The sequence below is a fragment of the Stegostoma tigrinum genome, chromosome 13 (genome assembly GCF_030684315.1).
Source record: "Stegostoma tigrinum isolate sSteTig4 chromosome 13, sSteTig4.hap1, whole genome shotgun sequence".
In the NCBI taxonomy this organism is placed as follows: Eukaryota; Metazoa; Chordata; class Chondrichthyes; order Orectolobiformes; family Stegostomatidae; genus Stegostoma; species Stegostoma tigrinum.
In genome coordinates, this window is record NC_081366.1 from 62,864,792 (window position 1) to 62,883,843 (window position 19,052).

The following is a 19,052-nucleotide window of genomic DNA, read 5'->3' on the forward strand; positions in this document are numbered from 1 at the left end:
TACTTGTACTTCTTTCATGCCTGTAGGTTCTGTATCCTGGAACATCGAGCTGCCAATCCTACCATTCTCTCAGCCATGTTTCTGTTAAGGCCCTAATGTCGCAGTCCCCACACCCAACTCTGAGCTCATGTGCCTTACCAGTCAGACCTCATACATTGAAATAAATTAACTTTGAACCAGAAGCCTTTTGCCCACTCTCCCCCATCGCACCCCCACCCTGCCACCTTTAGTGTGCCCCGGCTATCCTGAAGAGTAAACTTGATAACAATGGCTAATGTATTCTCCCCTGATTTCTCAATGGCCCCTCTCTTCATCACAGTCCCACCCACCTGCCAAACCAGTTTAAACCCTCCTAGCTAACACCGGCAAACCTCCCTGTGAGGATATTGGATCCTCTCCAGTTCAAGTGCAACCCATCCCTCTTGTACAGGTCACCTCTACTCCAGAAGAGATCTCAATGATCCCAGAACTGAAAACCCTGCCCCCTACACCAGCTCCTCAGCCATGCACTCATCTGGCCTATCTTTCTATTTCTATTCTCACCGGTGTGTGGCACTGGGAGTAATCCAGAGATCACTATCCTCGAGGTCCTGCTTTTTAACCTCTTACCTAACTTCCTGTATTTTGCAGGACCCCGAACAATTGTCTATCTATTTCATTTGTACCGATGTGCACAATGTGCTCTGGCTGTTCACTATCCCCCTTCAGAATGTTCTGCAACTGCAGAACCACGATATTTTCATTTGTCTTCCTCCATGGCGCAGCTGAGCAACCTCCAGAAGCCTGGTTCTGTGGATCTTCTGAAGTCAAGACAATACTCAATGTTTCACAGCATCTTTCCAATTGCAGGGAGTCTGAATTGAACACCATATTCCAAAAGTGATGTCACCAGTGTTCTGTACAGCTGCAACATTACCTCCCAAATCCTATGCTCAATGTATTGACTGATAATTGGCTTCTATAGTGTGGGAGGTGTAATGAGGGGAAAGCACCCAGTGGAGACCTTATGAATAGAACTGAGGAATTGTAATGGGATGAAACAGAAACTGTCCACCGTAAACTAAGAAGTTCTGCTAATAGGTGAAACAATGGAGGAACAGTGGAAGGTGTTCAATGAAACATTCAATGCTATTTAGAAGATATTTGTTCACTTATGAAGCTCCAAAAAATAGCCAGTCATCTTAGGAGGTAAGGAACAACATAACATTAGAAGAAAATGCTTACAAAAATGCAAAGAACACCACAGATTCCACAGTATGGGACAAATACAAAGACAACAAATGGTTATAAGAGTGGCTGAAAAAGATTATGCCAGGAAACTTACAAAAGGCATAAAAGACATTGAGAATAGATTTTATAGTTACATAAAGGGCAAGTGGTGGTTTAATAGTACTGCTTGCCCACTGAAGGCTGAGGGTGAACATATGGGCAGCATGGTGGCTCAGTGGTTAGCACTGTTGCCTCACAGTGCCAGAGGCCTGGATTTGATTCCACCCTTGGGTGACTGTCTGTGCAGAGTTTGTACATTCTCCCCGTTTCTGCGGGGGTTTCCTTCGGGTGCTCCGGTTTCCTCCTACAGTCCAAAGATGTGCAGGCTAGGTGGCTTGGCCATGCTAAATTATCTATGGTGTTCAGGGATGGATAGATTAGGTGGGTTATGGGGGCATGGTCTGGGTGGGGTGCTGTGAGGGCGGGTATGGGCTTGTTGGGTTGAAGGGCCTGTTTCTACACTGTAAGGATTCTATGTTCTATTCTCAATGACCATGGGGAAATGGCAGGCATGCTGAATGATTATTTTGCTTCAGCATTCACAGTGGAAAAGACATAACTTGCCAAGGAATCCCAATGAAATGAATCAAGGATAGAATCTAAATGAAATTAGTTTAAAAAATTCATGGAACTGAAGTATGACAAATCCCCAAAACCCATACACAGGTGTTAATGGAGGTAGAGGAGAACATTGACAATGCTCTAATTATAATATTTCTGAATTCCCTGGATTCAGAAGAGATTGATGATTTGCTTATGGCATTCTGCTTTTTAAGAAAGGTCACAGAGGGAAGTCAGGGAATTACAGACCAGTCAGCCTGAAGTCTGTGGTGGGGAAATTGTTGGAGTCAAGGATAAGGTAACCTCGAAATTTTTCAGTTAATCAGGGAGAGTTAGCATGGATTCATGAACGTTATGTCACATCTGACAAATCTCAGAGTTGTTTTTAGTGGTGACAAAGATTGTGGAGAGAGGTCAGCCAAAGAATGTTGTTTGTATGGATTTTGGGAAGGCTTTTGATAAAGTTCCACATAAGAGACTGTTAGCAAAGGTTGGAATTATTGATAAATATTCAAATTTGCAGGATGTGAATCATGGTATCATGTAGGACAGGCCTCAATTATTCACAATATTCATTAATGACGACAGCATAGTGGTTCAGTGGTTAGCACTGCAGCCTTAGCACAAGGAAGGTTTGTAGGGTTAGTATGGACTCAATGGGCCAAATGGTCTGTTTCCACACTGTAAGGATTCTGTGATTTGGGTAATGGCATTAAAAGTCAAATATCCAAATTTGCTGATGACACAAAATTGGGCAATATTGCAGACAGTGTTGATGACAGCATAAAACTATTACAGGATATTAATTAGGTGAATGGCAAATGGATTTTAATATAAGCAAGTGTGTGGTCATCCAGTTTGGACTATCAAAAGACAGAATAGGGTATTATTTAGAAAGCACAAAGTTAAATACAGTGGATGTCCAACAAGCTTTGGGGCTTCGGGTTCATAGCTCTTTAAAATGTCAGGAGAAGCTATAGAAAATAGTCAGAAGGCAAATGGACTTGTGGTCTTCATATCCGTCGAATCCAGATGCTTACATTTTGCTGCAGTTATACAAAACTCTGGTTAAACCTCACATAGTACCATGAAAAGATCTGGGCACATTTAAGAAGGATGCTTTGGCCTCAGAGGGAGTTCAATACAGATTTACAAAGATGATACCTGGACTTCAAAGTCTAATTTATGAGGTAGATGAGACAAATTAGGCCTTTATTCTCTAGAATTTAGAAGATTAAGGGGTGACCCCTTCAGGATATTAAGAGGGAAAGTCAGGGTGAGAGATAAACTATTTCTACAGGTTGAAGACTCTAGAACCAGGGGGCATATTCTAAGAATTAGGGCTAGTCCACTCAGGAGAGATGTTAGAAAATGTTTCTACATGCAAAGTATAATGGAGGTTTGGAACTCTCTTCCTAAAATGGCAGTCGATGTTAATTCAATTGTTAAATTTAAATCTAAGATAGAAAATTTTTATTTAGCAAGATATCAAAGCAGGCATGTGGCATATACATATCAGCTATGATCATTTTGAATTGTGGATCAGGCTTGAAGGGCTGAATGGCACACACCTGTTCCTATGTTCTTAAACCTTGGAGTTTGTAATTCTGGATGAGAACCCAAATGACGCAATGCAATTCTGGTTGCCTCACTGTAACAAAGATATCTAGGCTTTGGAGAGGGTGTACAGAGGTTTATTCGTTAGAAGGTCACTGGATCTGAAATGCTAACTCTGCTTACTCTCCACAGATGCTGCCAGTCCTGCTGAGTTTCTCCAGCAACTTCTATTTTTGTTTCAGTTTATCAGGATGTTGCCTGGATTGGAAAAAATTGCTATATGGAGAGTTTAGATAAACTTGGATTATTGTCACAAGGGTATTGGAGGCTGAGGGGTGACCTGACAGAATAAAATTATAAGAGGCATGGATAGAGTGAATAGTTGGAACCTTTTTCCCAGGGTGGAAGTGTCAAATATGAAGTGGGATAGATGTAAATTGAGAGGGGAAAAGTTCAAAAGAGATGTGCGAGACACATTTTTTACACTGTAGGTGACTACAATGTGCTGCCAAGGAGGTGGTAGAAGCTGAGATGATAACTTTTAAGAGGCAATTAGGCAGACACATGAACAGCCAGGGAATGGAGGGATTCAGACTATATGAAGGTAGATGGAATTGGTTTAGAATGGTATCATGGTTGGCTCAGACATGGTTGGTCAAAGGGCCTGTTCCTGTGATGTACCGTTCTATGTTTAGGGTAGACCAACGTACTGTGTCTTCACATAGAACTAACTCGTTAACAGAATACTGGCACAAGGAACAGGAAGGAGGAGGCTAGTATATAGGAAAAAAATGGTTGAAAGACAGGAGATAATAAACATTGGTGAATAGCTGTTTTTCAGACTGGAGAATGTTTGTTAAAGCTGTTTCACAATTGTCAGTGTTAGGACTGTGGCACATACTCGATACTGGGATTGTCATGGGTAGATATGGTTAATATGACCTGATTCAGTCAGATGTTTGTGACAACAAAGAACCCATTTTCCACATGGCTGGTTATGACAGAGATGGATAAATACAGATTGCAGCAAGAATCACTCTGATCATCACACTCACAACACTTTATCTCAAAGTATACATTAACGATATTACAATTGACATAGTATTCAATAAGAACAAGAAATAATGGTTGAGCCTGGGTCGGAACAAGAACAGTGAGGGAGGGTGGTGGTGTAGATTGATGTGAGCTTCTGACACCAGACACCAGGGCAACTTGTAAACTCTGGAGAAATGGAGAGACTGATATCAGGAAGGAGGTAAGAGTCCAGGAGTGGCTGAAGCAGATTCATTTGGAATGAGACTGGTTAAACAGGGTTAAAAATGAAAAGAGGTCTTCCAATCTAAATCTGTACTCCTTTCAGAAGATAAATGGATGATCTAATATTGTTACTCAACCTTCCAGGTCTGTCCAAAATTCATTAAAATTCCCTACCAAATTTGTCCTGTCTTTCCCACAGGATGAGATTTCTTCACTGTCACAGTATTGAAATGGCTGTTGGTTTTCATTCTTTCATGGGATGTGGGTGTCAATATCAAAGCAGCATTTATTGCCTATTGCTGAATTTTCCATTGTGAGGGAGTAGGAGTACAAACAAAAGTCTTGATCCATGCGCATCCCTGTAGCAGGGGGATTGGTTCTGGCACATGGGAGATTGTGATGCTGTCTCTATCAACTTGATTAGTCATTTAACCATCTTGATAACAGTGTTCTTTCAACATCTACATTAATCTCAATCGATTAAACTGTTCCTGATCATTAGACCTTTTACACAACTTTGTTGAGGGTTTCCTGAATGTCAGGTGAATACTGTGCACAAAGACATTCACAATAATGTTGCTACTGTATGATCCATAGAGATTTCACAACCAGTTCATTTCTTGTGTCTTGCTCCACTGATACTGATTCCAAATACTTGCAATATTTATTTGAATCTAGAGTTATTCTTTCTCTCATAAACTGGAAACAATCTGTTTTTGAGACTCTGTGTGTCACAGATTGCAGTGTGTGTCTGTGTTACTGGATAGCTGAGTGTCACAGACTAGGGTGTTTGTCTGTATTACAATGTGATTGTGTGTCACATACTAGAATATTTCTGTGTTGCCATGGTATTTAGCACCTGTCATGGCAGCAGCTAAAGCTGCCCCCCATCCTGAGCCATCTTTTGAATGTCGGAAATTCACTTCACACTTTGGAGCCAAATCCTTCACTGTGTCCTCGAGAATCCTGGAAAATCTATTGAGAGAAACCAGAGTCAGAGCAGCAATCAGTGAATTACATAGTGTTTACAATAAAGAATTAGAACATTCTGCCCCTCATATCTTTGCTAGGCCTCTGAAGGAATAACTCACTTCCGTTCACTCTCCTATCCTTCCCCTTTAATCCTGCACATTTTTTCTTTTTTCAGAAAAGTATGTTTCCCCTTTGAATGCCTCGAGAGAACCTGCATCTACCACACACTCTCAGACAGCATATTTCAGACCCTGACCACTCAAGTGAACCTGCCCCCACCACACTCGCAGACTGTGCATTTCTGACCCTAACCACTTGAGTAAGCCTTGCTCACTCCTGGATGCATTCTTGTATTCTGTATTCTTTTCAATATATTCACATCCTTCTTCTTCTAGGGTGTGCAAAACTGTACATGATAGTCCAATGATGTCTAACCACTATTTTATACTAGGTCAGTACCACCACCTTGCTCTTCTATTCTGTGCCCAACTTAGTGCAGCTTAATTGCATTAATTGCTTTCTCCACTTGTCTATCCATGTTTGGTTACGTACAGAGCTAGCTCTCTCGACATTCCCTCTTGTGTTGCATCCTTTATTTTGTAGTGTCCCTCTGTGTTCCTTCAACAAAATGAATCACTTCATATTCCTCTGCAATGAACTTTGTCTGCCACTTGCCCACCCACCACCAATTTGACAATGTCCTCTTGAAATTCCACACTTTCTTCCTCATAGATTTTTTACAATTCCCATATTTTAATACTGTGTCTATACGTAAGGAAGAGCTTAGGTGCGAATACTGACCCTGGGAAACACCTCTGCAAACTTTCACATATCTGCTGCCATTGTCCTTCTAGATGGTAATAGTTACAGATTTGGAATGTGCTGTCTAAGGGGCCTTGGTGAATTTCTGCAGTGCATCTTGTAGATGGTACACAGTCCTGCTGCTGAGCCTCAGTGGTGGATGGAGTCAATGCTTGTGGATATGGTGCCAACAAAGCAGTGGCTTTAGCCTGGATGATGTCAAGCTTCACAAATGTTGTTGGAGCTACAAGCACCCAGGGAAGTGGGGAATATTCCATCACAACCTGACTTGTACTGGTAGATGATAAACAGGCTTTTATCCACCTAACACCTGTAACATAGAGCATAGAACATTACAGCTCAGTACAGGCCCTTCGGCCCTCAATGTTGTGCTGACCTGTCATACCCATCTCAACCCCATCTAACCTACACTATTTCATGTACATCCATATGCTTATCCAATGACAACTTAAATGTACCTAAAGTTGGCGAATATACTACCGTTGCAGGCAAAGCGTTCCATTCCCTTACTACTCTCTGAGTAAAGAAATCACCTCTGACATCTGACCTATATCTTTCACCCCTCAATTTAAAGCTATGCCCCCTCGTGCTCGCCGTCACCATCCTATGAAAAAGGCTCTCCCTATCCATCCTATCAAACCCTCTGATTATTTCATATGTTTCAATTAAGTCACCTCTCAACCTTCTTCCCTCTAATGAAAACAGCCTCAAATCCCTCAGCCTTTCCTCGTAAGACCTTCCCTCCATACCAGGCAACATCCTAGTAAATCTCCTCTGCACCCTTTCCAAAGCTTCCATATCCTTCTTATAATGCGGTCACCAGAACTGTACACAATACTCCAAGTGTGGCCGCACCAGAGTTTTGTACAGCTGCAGCATAACCTCTTGGTTCTGGAACTCGATCCCTCTATTAATAAATGCTAAAACACTGTATGCCTTCTTAACAGTACTGTCAACCTGGGTGGCAACTTTCAAGGATCTGTGTATATGGACACTAAGATCTCTCTGCTCATCTACACTACCAAGAATCTTACCATTAGCCCTGTACTTTGCCTTCCGGTTACTCCTACCAAAGTGCATCACCTCACACTTGTCTGCATTAAACTCCATTTGCCACCTCTCAGCCCAGCTCTGCAGCTTATCTATGTCTCTCTGCAACCTACAGCATCCTTCGTCACTATCTACAACTCCACCGACCGGAGTGTCATCTGCAAATTTACTAACCCATCCTTCTACGCCCTCATCCAGGTCATTTATAAAAATTAAACAGCAGTGGACCCAACACCGACCCTTGCGGTACACCACTAGTAACTGCTCTCCAGGATGAACATTTCCCATCAATTACCACCCTCTGTTTTCTTTCAGCAAGCCAATTTCCGATCCAAACTGCTATATCTTCCACAACTCCATTTCTCCACATTTTGTACAACAGCCTACTGTGGGGAACCTTATCGAACGCCTTGCTGAAATCCATATACACCACATCAACCGGTTTAGTCTCATCTACCTGTTTGGTCACCTTCTCAAAGAACTCAATAAGGTTTGTGAGGCACGACCTTCCCTTCACGAAACCGTGCTGACTATCTCTAATCAATTTATTCTTTTCTAGATGATTATAAATCCTATCCCTTATAACCTTTTCCAACACTTTACCAACAAGTGAGGTAAGGCTCACTGGTCTATAATTACCAGGGTTGTCTCTACTCCCCTTCTTGAAAAGGGGAACCACATTTGCTATCCTCCATCTCTACATCTCTGGAACTATTCAGAGACCTATAGAAAACTCCCAACAGGATGACCTCTCCTTTCTGGTTTCTAACCTCAGCCCATACTACCTCGGTTGACGAGTCCCCAAACATCCTTTCTGCAACTGTAATACTGTCCTTGACCAACAATGCCACACCGCGCCCCCCCCCACCCCCCACCTTTTACCATCTTCTCTGTTCTTGCTGAAACACATTCTCTTCCTCATCTTAAATGTTTCTATATTTTTCATCCAGGGAGTTCTGGATTTGTTTGCCCTATCGTTCCCCTTTGTGAGAATATTTCTTGACTGAAACTGAACTCTTTATATGATTTGGAAATTTGCCTTCATAGTTTATCTTCTCCCTCTATACTGTGTTTTTCATTGCTTTTTGTTGCCTTTTAAAACTTTCCCATTCCTCTGGTTTATCACTAATCTTTGCCACATTATATGTTTTCTATCTTTCAAGGGATCTTTAAATAGTTGGAATTTATAACAACTTTTTAAACTCCAACCACCTTCCAGATGGAAGTATTACTCTTGTCCCTCTCGTCAAGTGTGAGGTGATGCACTTTGGTAGGAGTAACCAGAAGGCAAAGTACTGGGCTAATGGTAAGATTCTTAGTAGTGTAGATGAGCAGAGAGATCTCGGTGTCGATGTACACAGATCCTTGAAAGTTGCCACCCAGGTTGACAGGGCTGTTCAGAAGGCATACAGTGTTTTAGCTTTTATTAATAGAGGGATCGAGTTCCAGAACCAAGAGGTTATGCTGCAGCTGTACAAAACTCTGGTGCAGCCGCACTTGGAGTATTGTGTACAGTTCTGGTGACCGCATTATAAGAAGGATATGGAAGCTTTGGAAAGGGTGCAGAGGAGATTTACTAGGATGTTGCCTGGTATGGAGGGAAGGTCTTACGAGGAAAGGCTGAGGGACTTGAGGCTGTTTTCATTAGAGAGAAGAAGGTTGAGAGGTGACTTAATTGAGACATATAAAATGGTTAGATAGGGTGGATAGGGAGAGCCTTTTTCATAGGATGGTGACGGCGAGCACGAGGGGGCATAGCTTTAAATTGAGGGGTGAAAGATACAGGTCAGATGTTAGACGTAGTTTCTTTACTCAGAGACTAGTAAGGGAATGGAACGCCATGCCTGCAACGGTAGTATATTTGCCAACTTTAGGTACATTTAAGTTGTCATTGGATAAGCATATGGACGTACATGGAATAGTGTAGGTTAGATGGGCTTGAGATCGATATGACAGGTAGGCACAACATCGAGGGCTGAAGGGCCTGTACTGTGCTGTAAATTTCTGTGTTCTATGTCCTCCATCAGTTACTTTAAATCTCTATCCTCCGGTTAATGTCCTCCATGCTAAAGGAGCCATATGCTAAAAGCCATTCTAGCTCGGCCTTATTATTTTATACAGCTCGATTAAAGCGCTCCTCAGCTTCCTATCAAAGAAAGCAACCCTGATTTCTGTGCCAATTTTCTCAGTTGAGGTTAAGCACATTCAGGTGGAAGCCATAGATGTTTACTTCAGCACATATGAAGTGAGACTGCCTTTATGGGGCTGTCAATTTTTAAACTGGCTTAGGTGATCATGAAAGAGTTTAAAGCAGCCAATCCATTGTACTAGATTGTCACGAAGGATGATCTCACATCTGAAGTGAAGTGAAGCGAAGTGAGTGAATGAGTGAGCGAATGATAGATTGAGTGAGTGATAGAAATGGAAAGATGCTGATTTAAATTTCCATTCGTAGGGACTCCACAGAGCTCTGATGAAGAGTCATCTGGACTCAAAACCATAGCTTGCTTTCTCTCCACAGATGCTGTCTGACTCCCTGTGATCGTCAGCACTTTTCGTTTCAGTCTTCTGTCTCTCACTCAGTGAGCGTATACAAATAAACAACACATCATAACTCTGTTAAAAAAAAACTTCCAACGTGAGCTAAAATCTTGATGCAACTAACTGGCTACTGTATTGAATATCTTTTGTGGTGGACAACAATGTGTTATTATTGCCAAAAACCAAAGGAACTGTGGAAAACATCACATCACTGACCCTTGTGGTTTGCACTCTGAATCCACAGGAATTGCTCCTGTTTGCCTATATTTTCCACCCAGGAGATTTCTGCAGTCCAGTCTGCCCTACTTGTGAATAAATGTGCGTTGAGCTTTATTACCATCTCAGGTAATCAATTGTTAATTTATACATATGTGACACATCGTGGATGTTTGATTAGCAGGCAACTTCTCCCATCAGGATTGCGATAATTCCTAATTTCTGATTCTGTCTCTAAGCTAACAAGTAGAATTGTAGAATCATCGAATCTTTGCAGTGTGAAAGCAAACCATTTAGCCCATCAAGCCCACACTGACCCTCCGAATAGCATCCCACCCAGACCCTCCCCTTATCCTGCATTTCCCATCCTAGACACTGTGGGCAATTTAGCATAACCAATCCACCTCACCTGCACATTATTGGACTGTGGTTAGAAACCGAAGTACCCAGATGAATCCCACGCTGACATGGGGAGAAAGTACAAACTACACACAAACAGTTGCCTCAGGATGGAATTGAATCTGGGAGGTCCCAGGCACTGTGAGGCAGCAGTGCTAACCACTGAGCCACTGTGTCGCCCTAAGTAATCCATCCAGGAATTTGCCCTGACTCGACTTTCCCTGAACTTATTGATTCTTCGGCAGAAAGAAATGTTCTGAAAGATCTTATGAAAATGCAGGTAAGTAACATTCCTGAAAACCCAATCCAAAAACATCAACATAGCTCCCTTCCAAGATCCTATCCTGGACGTATGCAGGTGAAGCTATGGAGTTGGAAGAACATGAAACTCTGCACTCTCTGGAATCACAGTCATATACAAAACAAGAAAACGCCATACGATGCCGGATTATGAACTAAGTGTTAGGAAATAAGATTTGAATGGATAGATGCTTAAATGACTGGCATGGATACGATGGGCCAAAGGGCTAATACTTTATGATTCTAACAGCCTGAGTCACAGGAGGATTCCTTAAAGCACTGAGCAAGGCAACACCAAAATAGGTGGAAAGCCAAGTTGTGCAAGAGCACACAACAGTTTACAGAGTGATATTGATAGATTAAGTAAGTGGGCAAAAAGCTGGAAAGCAACAGTAAAATGTGGGAAAATGTTAAGTTGTTTATTTTGGAGAGAGAACAAAAGAAAGTATCATTTAAGTTTAGAGGAATTGCAGGAAGCTGCAACACAAAGGCATTTGGGAATATTTGTGCATGAAATACAAAAAGTTAGCACATAGCTGCAGCAGATAATCAGGAAGGCTGATGGAATGTTGGTCCTTTTTTCAAAGGAGTCAGAGTATAAGAGTAGGAAAGTCTTCTGCAACTGTACAAGTGCGAGTGAAACCACATCCGGAATATGAGAGTTGTTTTGGTCCTCTTATTTAACGACAGGTATTATTTCAGTAGAGGCAGTTATAGAAGGTTTACTAGGATGATCCCCGGAACAGAGGAATTTTCTTTTGGGCAAAAGTCAGGTTCGGATGCACAGCAGAAATTTATCTCAAGGAAGAACAAACTAAGGGTTAGATGACGTAACCATGGCTGACAAGGGAAGCCAGGAACAGTATAAAAGAAAATATACAATGTGATGAAGATTAGTGGGAATCCAGAGGATTGGGAAGCCTGTAAAAACCAGAAGATAATGAAAAAAAAAGCAGTAAGTGAGGAAAAGAAGAAATATGAGAGAAAGGAGCTAGTAATATAAAAGAATATTGTAAGAGTTCTAAAAAGTAAGAGAGAAAGGCAAGAACAGATATTGGAATGCTGGAAAATGAGGCTGGAGGAGTAGTAATGGGGAATAAAGAAATGGTGGAGAAACTGAATAGGTGCTTTGCATCAGTTTTCATAGAGGAAGGCATCAGCAGCATATCAGTTTGTCAAGTGGGTGAATCTAAGCAAATGGGCAAAGAAGTAGCAGATGGAATACAATGTTGGAAAGTGTGATATGCAATTTACGAGGAAGAACTGAGGTTTAGAATATTTTCTAAGGGGGAAAGGCATTGGAAATTTGAAGCACAAAGGGAATTAGGAATCCTTTTACAGGATTCTCTTAAGGTTAACACTGAAGTTTCAGTTGGTGGTTCGGAAGTCAAATGCAGTGTTAACATTCATTTGAAGGGGGCTAGAACACAAGCTGAGGCCGCATAAGGGTCTAGTCAGACTGCATTTGGAATATTGTGAACTGTTTTGGGTCCTGAATTGAAGAAACGTTGTCCTGATATTAGAGGATTACGAATATCATCCTGGCAATGAAGGGCTTGTCATATGGGGAGCAGTTAAGGACACTGGGTCTGTACTCGATAGAGTTTGGAAGGATGAAATGTTCAGAATACTGCAAGGCCTAGAGAGAGTGGATGTGCAACAGATGTTTCCATTAGCAGGAGAGACTAGGACCTGATGGCACAGCCTCAGAGTGAAGGGATGAACCTTTACAACTGAGATGAGGGGGAATTTCTTCAGCCAGAGTATAGTTAATCTCTGGAAATCTGCCACAGAAATTTGTGTAAACCAAGTCATTGAATGTGTTTAAGGCAGGGATAGATCATTTCTTTATTGCTAAGAGAGCAAGGGTTACAGGCAAAGGAATGGGTTTAAGAAACAAATCAGCCATGCTCGAATGTCAGAGTGGACTCAATTGCTTGAATAGCCCAATTCTGCTCTAATATCTTATGGTGCCATGGACTCTACTCGCTAGGTTGGAAAGTGAGAGGTGATTTCATTGAAACATTTAGGATTCTGAAGTGGCTTGACAGGGTAAATGTTGAGAGGACATTTCCTGCATGAGAAAGTCTAGGAGCAGAGGGCATAGACTCAGAATTAACAGGCACCAACTGAAAGACTCAGATGAAGAGAAATTTCTTATCTGAGAATTGAGAGTCTTTGGAACTCTTTGCTTATTTGCAGAGAGCTGTAGGACAGAATCCTTGTGTATATTTCAGGCTGAGATAGATTCTACATCAAAGAACAAGGGTTACAAGGAAAAGGCAGGAAAGTGGACATGAGGGAAGTCAGACAGCCATGATCCTAATGAATGATGAAGCAGGCTTAAGGGGCCACATGGCCTACTCCTGTTCCTATTCCCAGTGGCCTTACGGGTTGATGGAGTGGGGGCAATGAATATGGGTAGGCTAATTGTAAATGGTGCACTCTGCGACTTACTGAGGATGTAGACTGTACAAGGACCCCTCCACCCCAATGGTCATCATCATGTGATCCTGTTGCCGGGCTTCTCTCATTTTTTCAAGCACAGTAGCAAGCCCAGCCGCACACAGCTGAGCTGCTCTCCGCGTGACTGCCTCACAAACTTTCTGCACCAAACGACAGTCCTCAGTCCTACAGGATAAATTGAACTTTTCCAGAATGGATTTCACATGCAGCAGGTCACCAGTATCACTGAGAGGAGGGAGAGAATAGAGAGATATTAGAGCAACATATATACCCACACATGCACAGTGTGATGTTGAGATACAGGACCACATGGCGCTTTTGAGATATATGGTATAGTGAAATTCCCAGATAGAGAACACAGCATGATCCGAGATACAGGGATGGTATGAATATAATACACAAATGGTGAGATGGTTCCTCTACCTTTCTATCAGTGACAGATATTTTGTTTCAAAGAGGCCATGAAGATCAAGTCGATGTTGTTCAATTCCCGAGAAGATGGCTCCTTTTTCCTTGAGGTTCAATAGGATATTTTGAACTAGTCTACCCAGGAGCAACCCACTGATCATCTTCTCAAATCTGCGGATGGGACAGGAGACAGTGAGAGATGAAATCCAAATTCTGGAACAGGACAGATCTTGCCCTGAAACAGGAAAGACACTGACCCTGAATTAGGAGAGACCCTTGCCCTGAAACGAGACAGAGTCTCACCCTGGAACATGGGAGACATTGATTCTGGAGCAGAGAAAGCCCTCACCCTGAAACAAGGGAGGTACTGATCCTGAAACAGGAGAGAATCTCACACTGGTACAGGAGAAACACTCACCCTGATGCAGAAGAGACCGCTGCCTGAAACAGGGGAGACCTTCAACCTGAAACGAGAGACTGTCTCCCTGAAATGGGGGTACCCTCATCCTGGAACAGGAGATTCTCTCACCCTGGAGCAGGGGAGACCCTCTCCCTAGAATGAGGAGACACTGCTTCTGAAACAAGGGGAGACCTTCTCCCTGAAACAGTGAAGACACTAACTCTTAAACAGGAGAGGCCCGCTCACCAAAACAGAGGAGACCCTCACCCTCAAACATGACAGACTGTCTCCTTAAAAGGAGGTGGGAGAGTAGAACCCTTGTCCTTAAACAGGAGGGTCCCTCACCCTGGAATAGGGGAGATCCTCTCCCTTAAACAGGGGAGACATTTGCCGTGGAACAGGAGAGATGCTCAGTCTGGAACTGGTAGAACATCAGACAGAGATAGTGCCACAATGTGCTGCGATGGGCAAATCTGAGGTTGGGAACCAGGAGAAAGGGTTGAGGAAAGATTACTTGTGGATAATAACAAAAATAGGCTAAATGAGGAGCAGGACTGTAGTGAAAGATTGGTATTGAGTAACTGAGCAGTATTCTGGAATCTGTTTCATCCAGAGTGAAATGTTTTCTCTGATGTGAGTAATAGTGCTTGATAGAAACATTCTCGGTAAATGCTGTGAGAAAATGGGATTATGGTGAAAATTACACCTATCACCCTGATTGAGATGATTTAACAGGAACGCGTATATGTGGACTGTGGGAGTAGGTTAATCAGCTGGGATAAGCGCAAAGTGTAGAGTACACAGTTGCAGTGTGATCATTCAAAGTCCCCTCTGTAGATCCAATCCTTACATCTGTTTTCCTGGATGCTGAGACTGTTCATCTGTCAGTTTGTCAAATTCATTCACAATGTCCATAAGTGGTCTCTTCACACTCTCTCCAAATGCTCCCCATTCTGTATTGATGCACATGACTCCATCATTGCCATCCAATTTGTCAATGTTCCTCATCTGCTCCATGTAACATATGTTGGTGCCAGTTCCTGCATAGAACCCAGGTCAAGCATAAAATTAGGGTCCCATAAATTGGCACCCACAGCCTAATAGCACCCAACACCCACATCACAGTCTTACCCAACACCCACAGCGCCATCTCATCCAACACCTCATTGTCACATAACACCCATAGCTTAGTGTCACCCAACACTCACTGCCCAGAGTCACCCACAGCCCAATGTCTAGCATTGCATAGAAATTAGCATCATTCAGTAGCCACTGTCCATCACCTGGTGGGTTTCCGCCGGGCGCTCCGGTTTCCTCCTGCAGTCTGAAGATGTACAGGCTAGGTGGGTTGGCCATGCTAAATTAGCTGTAGTGTTCAGGGATGTGTAGATTAGGTGGGTTATAGGGGAATGGGTCTGGGTGGGGTACTGTGAGGATTGGTGTGGGCTTGTTAGGCTGAAGGGCCTGTTTCCACACTGCATGGATTCTATAATAAATCTATAATACTGCTCACTAATGCCAAATGCCCACTGTTTGGTGTCATCCAACACCCAAAGGCTGGTGTTACTTACTGCCTTATGGTCCCCAGCTTCCTCAGAACAGTGCTCTCAAATGGCCATGGGCCAGTTATCACCTAGGACTTGCAACCCGACATTCCTCCAACACCCACGGTTTGTGTCCTGAACTTCAACTAATAGAACAATGAACCAAGAACAAAGAACAAAGAAAATTACAGCACAGGAACAGGCCCTTCAGCCCTCCAAGCCTGCGCCAATCGAGATCCTTTGTCGAAACCAGTCATTTATATTCCAAGCGTCTGTATGCCTTTGCTCCCTACCCATCCAAGTACCTGTCTAGATACATCTGAAAAGACACTATCGTGTCTGCGTCTACCACCTCCACTGGCAACGTGTTCCAAGCACCCACACTGTCTACGTAAAGAACTTTCCTCGCATATCTCCCATAAACTTTCCTCCTCTCACTTTGAACTCATGACCCCTCGTAATTGAGTCCCCCACTCTGGGGAAAAAGGTTCTGATTTTGTAGACCTCAATCAGGTCCCCCCTCAATCTCCGTCTTCCTAATGAAAATAATCCTAATCTACTCAACCTTTCTTCATAGTTAGCACCCTCCATACCAGGCAATATCCTGGTGAACCTCCTCTGCACCCTCTCTAAAGCATCCACATCATTTTGGTAATGTGGCGACCAGAACTGTACGCAGTTCTCTAAATGTGGCTGAACCAAAGTCTTATACAACTGTAACATGACCTGCCAACTCTTGTACCCTGTCTGATGAAGGAAGGCATTGCATATGACTTCTTGACCACTCTACTGATCTGCGTTGCCACCTTCAAGGAACAATGGACCTGAACACCCAGATCTCTCTGTACATCAATTTTCCCTAGGACCTTTTCATTTACTGTATAGTTCGCCCTTGAATTAGATCTTCCAAAATGCATCACCACGCATTCGCCCGGATTGAACTCCATCTGCCATTTATCTGCCCAACTCTCCAGTCTATCTATATTCTGCTGTAATCTCTGACAGTTCCCTTCACTATCTGCTACTCCACCAATCTTCGTGCCATCTGCAAACTCGCTAATTGGACCACCTACACCTTCCTCCAAATCATTTACGTATATCACAAATAACAGTGGTCCCAGCACAGATCCCTGTGGAACACCACTGGTCAGAGGTCTCCAATTTGAGAAACCTCCTTCAACTACTACTCTCTGTCTCCTGTTGCCTAGCCAGTTTTTTATCCATCTAGCTAGCACACCCAGGACCCCATGCGGCTTCACTTTCTCCATCAGCCTGCCATGGGGAACCTTATTAAATGCCTTACTGAAGTCCATGTATATGACATCTACAGCCTTTCCCTCATCAATCAACAATCCTCAAAGAATTTTATTAAGTTGGTAAGACATGACCTTCCCTGCACAAAACCATGTTGTATATCACTGATAAGCCCATTTTCTTCCAAATGGGAATAGATCCTATCCCTCAGTATCTTCTCCAGTAGCTTCCCTACCACTGATGTCAGGCTCACCGGTCGATAATTATCTGTATTATCCCTGCTACCGTTCTTAAACAAGGGGACAATATTAGCAATTCTCTCGTCCTCTGGGACCTCACCCGTGTTTAAGGATGCTGCAAAGATATCTGTTAAGGCCCCGGCTATTTCCTCTCTCGCTTCCCTCAATAACCTGGGTTAGATCCCATTTGGACCTGTCCACCTTAATGCCTTTTAGGATACCCAACACTTCCACCCTCCTTATGCTGACTTTACCTAGAGTAATCAAACATCTGTCCCTAACCTCAACATCCGTCACGTCCCTCTCCTTGGTGAATCCCGACACAAAGTACTTGTTAAGGATGTCACCCATTTTCTCTGACTCAACGCATAACTTTCTTTCTTTGTCCTTAAGTGGGCCAATCCTTTCTCTAGTTGCCCTCTTGCTCTTCATATATGAATAAAAGGCTTTAGGATTTTCCTAAACCATGTTTACTAAAGATATCTCCTGTCGCCTTTTAGCCCTCTTAATTCCTCGTTTCAGCTTCACCCTACATTCCCAATATTCTTCCAAAGCTTCAGCTGTCTTCAGTCGCCTAGACCTTATGTATGCTTCCTTTTTCCTCTTAAATAGTCTCACAATTTTACCTGTCATCCATGGTTCCCTAATCTTGCCATTTCTATCCCTTGTTTTCACAGGAACGTGTCTCTCCTGCACGCTAATCAACCTCTCTTTAAAAGCCTCCCAGATATCAAATGTGGATTTACCTTCAAACAGTTTCTCCCAATCTACATTCCTCAGATCCTGCCGAATTTTTATAGTTGGCCTTCCCCCAGTTTAGAAGTTGTTCTCTATGACCACTCTCATCTTTGTCCATGAGTATTGTAAAACTTGTGGAATTGTGGTCACTATTTCCAAAGTAGTCCCCTACTGTAATTTCAACCACCTGACCAGGTTCATTCTCCAATACCAGCACCAGTATGGCCCCTTCCCGAGTTGGACTACATACATACTGCTCTAGAAAACTCTCCTGGATGCTCTTTACGAATTCTGCAACATCTTGACCCCTACACTAAGTGAATCCCAGTCAAAGTTGGGAAAATTAAAATCTCCCATCACCACCACCCTGTTTCTTCTACACCTTTCAATAATCTGTTTACAAATTTGTACCTCTATCTCACGCTCGCTGTTGAGAGGCCTGTAGTACAGCCCCAACATTGTTACTGTACCCTTCCTATTTCTGAATTCTACCCATATTGCCTCACTGCTCAAAGTCCTCCATCGTGCCCTCCTTCAGTACAGCTGTGATAATCATCTTTGACCAGTAATGCAACTCCACCCCTTCTACCTCCCTCTCTACCTCCACCCGAAGCATCGGTATCCTGGGACATCTAGTTGCCAATTATGCCCTTTCCTCAACCAAGTCTCAGTAATAGCAATAACAACATATTCCCAGGTACCGATCCAAGCCCTAAGTTCATCTGCCTGATCTACTACACTTCTCACATTTAAGCGAATGCACCTCAGACCACCTGTCCCTTTGTGTTCATCATCTGCTCCCTGCCTACTCTTACCTTTAGTCAGGCTGACTTCATTATCTAGTTCCTTACAGGCTTTAGTTATAACCTCCTTTCTGTCCAATAACCTGTCCAAAATTTGGTTCCCATCCCCTTGCCACGTTAGTTTAAACCCTCCCCCACAGCGTTAGCAAAAGCAACCCCAAAGACATTGGTTCCAGTCTGGCCCAGGTATAGACCGTCCAATTTGTAATAATCCCACCTTCTCCAGAACCGGTAGCAATGTCCCAAAAATCTGAAC

The 19,052-nt window shown here is 43.0% G+C and overlaps 1 protein-coding gene across 1 annotated transcript in view; it reads right to left on the reverse strand.

Annotated features, from left to right (window-relative positions):
- Positions 1-4,494: 4,494 nt before the first annotated feature.
- Positions 4,495-19,052, reverse strand: part of LOC125458453 (hexokinase-1-like) — a 50,433-nt gene continuing 35,875 nt past the window's right edge. The window contains exons 7-10 of the mRNA XM_059650761.1: positions 15,069-15,258; positions 13,834-13,989; positions 13,402-13,635; positions 4,495-5,619 (exon numbers count right to left, since the gene is read on the reverse strand). Coding sequence (XP_059506744.1) covers positions 5,469-5,619; positions 13,402-13,635; positions 13,834-13,989; positions 15,069-15,258 — 731 coding nt within the window. The 3' untranslated portion in view covers positions 4,495-5,468. The remainder of the gene's footprint in view (positions 5,620-13,401; positions 13,636-13,833; positions 13,990-15,068; positions 15,259-19,052) is intronic.